This window comes from Solanum dulcamara, chromosome 7 (genome assembly GCF_947179165.1).
Source record: "Solanum dulcamara chromosome 7, daSolDulc1.2, whole genome shotgun sequence".
Lineage (NCBI taxonomy): Eukaryota > Viridiplantae > Streptophyta > Magnoliopsida > Solanales > Solanaceae > Solanum > Solanum dulcamara.
This window is the reverse complement of record NC_077243.1, coordinates 13975558-13982384: the sequence shown is the minus strand read 5'-3', so window position 1 is coordinate 13982384 and position 6827 is coordinate 13975558. Positions and strand designations below refer to the sequence as shown.

The window sequence follows — 6827 nt, the reverse complement described above, 5'->3', positions numbered from 1 at the left end:
CAGCATTTTTCAACTAATTTTTTTTCTTTCTTTTTAACAGCATCGCTGCAAGTGCAACGATTTGCAATTTTTTTTTTTAAGCACGTCGCTGCAAGTTCGTTTATGTAAAACAATTATATTGACAAAATAAATTCGTTTACATTCTGATTAAGTAGCAAATTTGGATGCAGCATTATAGCAATGTCTCTCTCAAACAAAAAAAATATATGTTCGCAGTTTACGCAGATAGACAGAATCTCATCAAGTGAAGAGCTTAAAAAAAATATATCATCAGCACGACAACAACTATCAAAATGCAAACGAAAAATGGATTTGTATTTAACATCCAAAATCATAATTACATAATTAGGGATAAAAAAATAAATCTTATTAAATTGTCGATTTAACCATAACTAAAATCTTAAAATCAAAATCGAATGGATAGCCCAATTTAAAATATCACATGATCATTTAAAAATTGTAAATGCAACAACCCGATACTAATAAATCATTAACATTTAAAGTTAGAAAGAGTAATTATGAAATATTATAAAATCTATTCTTTGAAATTACTTGTTTTAAAAAAATTATTTTCAAAATTTCAAGTGAGGCAAGGTATTATAAAAATAACGGAAAATGTTTAAAAATGTCCTTAACGTATTAGAAATTATTCATAAATGCTCTTCTTCCACCTATTGGATTAAAAATGTTCTTAACGTATAGAAATAATTCAAAAACGTCCTCCTTCCACCTATTAGATCAAAAATGCTCTTAACCTATTAGAAGTGATTCAAACTTGCCCTCCTTCTACCAAAAAGTATGTTTATCAACTATTAAATATTATTTAATATTCCCGCATTTCGTGCGATTTTAATATATTTTATCAATAAATATAAATTTTTATAATATCAAATATTTTTTAAAATTCTTTTTAGCCTTTAAATTTGAATAAATTAAAACTCAAATTTTTGATTAATTTTACATCTATTAGCATCTTAATTATATATTTTTTTCATTATCTAAAAATTATAGTCTTTTAAAACTACTGAAATTTTTGTATAAATTATGTTAACTATTACTGTATTTATACTCAGAAAAAAATTCATCAAAAATTATCTTTTTATGGGTATACATAATGAAATCCCTCTTTTCCATGACTAAGATAATATTTTTACACAACATACATTCGGGTTAATTCACACGTTAGTTCATATATTTTATTTAAAGCAAATACTTTTATTAGATAAGACAAACAAGCAAGATTTTTTTTTTAAAATACAAATAAAAAAATAAATAATTGTTAAAGTACTGTTAAAAAAATTATTGACATATATAATTAAAATTAGTAAATTTTGAGTCATTTCTAATATGTTAAGAGGTTTTTTATCTAATAGGTAGAGGGAATGACAAATTTAAATTATTTCTAATAAGTTAAAGATATTTTTGATCTAATAGGTGAAAGAAGAACATTTTTGAGCCATTTCTAATATAGGGCATATTTGAATTTTTTCCATAAAAATAATAATTGTAGAGATATTACGAAATTATCGAAAAATAAATATATAATATATAGTCGGGAAGCCAGTTGATGATAAAGTAGGGATACATTTCGACCCACGTTCACAGGTGACCGGAGCCTGAGGCCTCTTTGCTCCCTGCGAAGAAGACGGCGGGCACTAGATTTGAACGGAGCTTCGTTTTTCACTATCATCACTACATTAATAGCCCATAAATACCCTTTTTTCTATTCTTGCTTTCACCTCAAAATAGAAATTCTTGAAAGAAAAAAAAACCATGTCTTTTTCTCTTCTCTCCTTATCTTCTTCTTCTTCTTCTTCTACAGTTACCAGAGCTTTCCCGTCCTTTTTATCTTCAGAAACTTCATCTCCGCCGTCTTCTCTACTTACCCTTTTAAGGAATCAGTCTAATTTCAGCCATGTTACATCAAGCAATAGAAATTTCGGTTCCAGTTCGTGTTTTTTCGTTTCTTCGGGTTGTTCTATGTCGGCTGCCGATTATGTGGTTCCGAGGGCCTTTTCGTCTTCCTCTGAATTTGAATTTTCCTCTTCTGGTAGAAATTCTGATGGGGAAAGCTCGGAAATTGGGTCGGGTGAAAATGAGGAACAAGGGTGTGAAACTGACGATGAAGACCAAGTGTTGATTGTTGATGAGGAAGATGTGGGTTATTCAAATTCCGATCTTCCTCAAAGATGGGATGTATTAGGCCTTGGCCAAGCTATGGTAAATTCCCTTGCACCCCTTTTCATTTTGTACTTAATTGTCAGTAGGAATGTTTTAGAGGAGGCCCAATTGTTAGAATGTACTCCCTCTGTTGTCGATTTGATCGTCTAGTTTTGACTTGGCACGACTTGTGGTGTTAAAGTAAAAAATAATGTACCAAAATTGCCAAAAAAAGAGGAAAGAACCATTCTTTTTGGACTGGACTAAAAAGCAAAGTAAGACAAATAGATTAAAACGGAGGGACTATGTTTTTTTATATTTATAAATGAAATGGAGCAGTTCTGTAATCCCTTTATGACAAACAGTGAATGATGGGAATATTGATTAATTCCATATTAATGTGTTCTTACATTGTAGGGGGAGAATCCGGAAAACAAGTTTGTATATAAGTTCCTATGGGTCTTCCTAGGATTGAATTGAAATAAAAAGGATGTTGAAGGATCCCTATGCTTTTTACTCCCTTACAGATAATGTTTTGCTTTCGTTTAGTTGTTCATATACCTTAAAGCTATATCTAGATGTATTTCTAATTCAGAATGAGTGAAATTTATGTATAATCCTTTGTCTTCTTATCTTTTTTTTTTTTAAAAAAAATCTTCTCTTTCATGAATGACACTATGGCAGTATGCACCACACTACCCTAACTGGCATTAACTTCACTGTATTGCTTTATTTGGTTTGTCATTGCTCCCACCGAAGTTTCACAATGTTGAGACAATAGACAGATATATCTTTGTTATAGTACCAGCTTCTTACATGTAGTGATGTTCTTTGGTGATTATACAGGTTGATTTTTCTGGCACGGTTGACAATGAGTTTCTGGAAAGGCTTGGATTAGAGAAGGGTACCAGAAAGGTTGTCAATCATGAGGAAAGGGGTAAAGTTTTGCGTGCGATGGACGGATGTAGCTACAAGGCCGCTGCAGGTGGTTCACTTTCTAATAGTCTGGTTGCCTTGGCCAGGCTTGGTGGTCAGCCAATAGCTGGTCCTGCTCTGAATGTGGCTTTGGCTGGTAGTATTGGAAGTGATCCGTTGGGTGGATTTTACAGGTAAAGTTCAACTCTTTTAGTCTTATCCCATTTACGTTTTTGGGATTGATATTGTGAAGTCCTCCCTTTGAACCCCTTACCTAGGATCTCAACAACTGCTTTTCCTACTACTACTCCATTGGTGAATCGAACCCTTACTTGTATGATTAGAAGCAAAGGGCTCTTACCACTGGACTATCACTAGTCAAATATCTCCCCCCACTCCCACTTTTTTCCCCATGTCGTGTCATTTTGATGGTGCTGCAGTCATCGGTTGGGTATGGGGGTGGGGGGCCGGACCACTGCAAAAACTCTCACTACAAGCTGTACATGGATCTCTGAGATTTCACTAGTTGATGGAACACAGAATCTTTTGGTGTTATGCATCCTAGATTTTTGAATGAATGTCCACTCTCATGATTTATATATGAAAAATTTTAAAACCTTCCAACAATTAAATGGGGTGCTTGAGAGAGTTTGTTGTATACTGTCCAATGATTGGTTTTGATCCTAGTGCGTCAATTAGACTGACCACTGACAGGAGCTGTATCACTTTGTATATAGATCCAAACTTCGACGAGCAAATGTGAATTTTTTATCAGCACCAGTGAAGGATGGGACGACAGGAACTGTGATAGTCCTCACAACTTCGGATGCTCAGCGAACAATGCTAGCATACCAGGTCAGTAAATGTTCTATAGTAACTCAAACATATCCTTTTCTGCATGGAAATGGCAGCTAACTGGGTGCTGAGTGGATTAGAGTAACCCTCTCCCAGACATAATTGTAGACCTTATGGCATACGAGCCAGAGTTCCAAACCTGTCACCCTATCACTATCTATGGGTATCTACTTGCAGTATGCTCAATTGGTTCCTTGAGCTGATGATCCATGGTTTAAGGGAAAGAGTTCTTGATCAATTCACCCATTGAACCTTTTTCCTTTTCTTTTTTTTTTCCGGTTATGACCTGTAATGACTTTACCTCGGGAAGAACCTTAAACTTTACTACTTTTGCTAATACTATCTTATGTAAGTAAACCATTTTAAGCCATGGTTTAACAATTCTTTTGGCTGGCTCTGAGCTAGTTATACATTTTATGAAAAGCAAACTAGAGGAGTCAGAAAAAGGCGTGATTTCTTCTTTTAATGGAGAAGAAAAGATAAAGAGAACAGAAAATTCCCTTTTCTCGTGGTCTTCTCCTTGGTGGGATAAATAGTGGGTTATTGTGGCTCAGCAAAGTCTTGTATGCAATATGCATTGTTCTCTTACTGCAAGTCAGGAAAGACCGTCTGTTTAGCTGCCTTTTGCTTTGCAATGATACAGTGTTATGGGCCTCATAGAACAAGAGAGAGTGTTTTTTTTTCTTTCATAGGCCTTATACAAACAAAGATAGAACCTATGTTACTTGGACTCCTCAAAAATGTTGATGGTTGCGTGTCGGATACTCCAAAAGTAGTGCAGTTTGGAATCTGACACCGGTGCGGCAACAATTTTGGAGTGTCTGAGCAAACATAGGATGGAAAAAACCTTGCTCACTGGTTCAAATTGCATCAATGCTTTATTTTGCTTTCCACATCTCGTTTTAGTGAGTGTCCCTTCTGCAGCATGTCTTTTTAACTGCTTTTCTCTGCTACTATTGTGACATCAGGGTACGTCATCAAGGATAAACTATGACCCATGCTTGGTGGAGGCAATTACCAAAACAAATATATTGGTTGTGGAGGGATACTTGTTTGAACTTCCTGATACAGTCCGAACTATTTCAAAAGTCTGCAAGGAAGCCCGCAAGAATGGAGCATTAGTTGCCATCACAGCATCAGATGTGTCCTGCATTGAGAGATATTATGATGATTACTGGTAAAACCTTATTTTCTATCTTGCTTCTGCATAATAAAGCTGAAATGGTCTCCCACCCCCTCTTCCCAAAGGGAAAAAAACCCCACTCTAATAACTCAAATGTAGAAAGAAAGAGGAAACCACTCTCTTGAAGCTTGATGTTTACTTATACTGTTCAGTTGGGTCAATTTAACCCCTGTATTTAGCACTGAACAATTTCTTGGCTTTGTTAGCTCTCTAGTAATAGTTTGAAGATTGTAAAGGAGCTAACAACTTTTGCTTGCTTATGCTCTCTGTGAGTCCTTTTGTCTATTCTGTAATTTTAATGAAATACCTTACTTCATCAAAAAAAAAGAAAAAAAAAAGAAAAGAGGAAACCTTGGATAATTGGGTTATTAACTCAGTCTTCGGAGTTCGGAACCTCAATTTGTAAAGAGAAATTCATGCAGATTCATGCTAGATCTTGAACAGGCTTATTTGATCAGGCTAAAGTCTACTAGTGGCTAGTAGTCCATTTTAATTATCATAAAAACTTGAGTCAGAAAACCAAAATTTCTTGTTTAGACATGTACATAGTGAATTTGAGTTTTGTTTCTTCTACTATTCCAGTATTGTTTATCTTATCTGCTGCATATTTCGTCCAGGGAAATCATGGCAAATTATGCAGATATAGTATTCGCGAACAGTGAAGAAGCAAGAGCTTTCTGTCATTTTTCATCAAATGAAAGTCCCCTTTCTGCTACAAGGTACCTGAGCCATTTCGTCCCTTTAGTTTCCGTCACAGATGGGCCCAAAGGCTCTTACATTGGCGTGAAAGGTGAAGCTATCTATATTCCTCCGTCACCATGCACGCCCGTGGATACCTGTGGCGCAGGGGATGCTTACGCATCAGGTATTTTGTATGGAATATTGAGGGGTGTATCTGATTTGAAAAACATGGGTTCCATAGCAGCCAAGGTTGCATCCGTAGTTGTAGGACAACAAGGTACTAGGCTTAGGGTACAAGACGCTATTGGGTTGGCGGAGTCATTTTCCGTCCACTGCAGGAACTCAACTTTTTGGTCAGACATAGGTTCCGATCAAATCTCCAGCTTGTAATACTCGGAAAGTGAGCAAAGCCTTGATGTTCAAAGTTACTCGGTACGTGCAGTAGCGTGAGGTAGTACATGCCTGTGGAATTATTCAAGATGCACTCAAGCCGACCTGAACATCAGTTTAGTGATTGTAGCATTAGTTCCATTCTCACATTCATAGATGTTGAGTTGTGTACATTGACATTCATTGTAATTATTCACGTAATTGGTTTAATGGACTCAGCAAAATATTTATATTTCATTGAATTTGCTTCGTTTTAGATTTCAAAAGGCCTTGATGTATATTTGGCGGCCATATATGTTTTTCACTCTCAAGTACTCCCTCTCCGTCCACTAATAGTTGTCCATTATTGACTTGACACATACCTAAGAAACAGTAAGTGATATGGGTACATATTAAATTTAATGCTTTAAAAATGTATAAGTAAATCATTGATTTTTTAAATTGGACACATATTATTGGATATCTATTTTTAATATAGTGGACAAATAAAAATGGATGAGGAGTATAAGATAGGATTATGTTTAGAAAAAACACAAAATATTTTTTTTTTTTGACAATTAATCTATGTGCATAAATAAATAATAGAAAAAAGAGTAATCACTTATGATAGGTGGTAATGATTCTTTCATTTCGAGTTTTAGAA

At 35.0% G+C, this 6827-nt stretch overlaps 1 protein-coding gene across 1 annotated transcript; it reads left to right on the top strand.

Annotated features, from left to right (window-relative positions):
* Nucleotides 1-1510: 1510 nt before the first annotated feature.
* Nucleotides 1511-6426, top strand: LOC129895394 (uncharacterized). Its single transcript, XM_055971108.1, has 5 exons — nucleotides 1511-2220; nucleotides 3007-3269; nucleotides 3813-3930; nucleotides 4899-5107; nucleotides 5731-6426. Exons 1-5 carry the CDS (start codon nucleotides 1774-1776, stop codon nucleotides 6182-6184), a joined length of 1491 nt encoding a protein of 496 aa, XP_055827083.1. The 5' UTR covers nucleotides 1511-1773; the 3' UTR covers nucleotides 6185-6426.
* The last annotated feature ends 401 nt before the right edge of the window (nucleotides 6427-6827 follow it).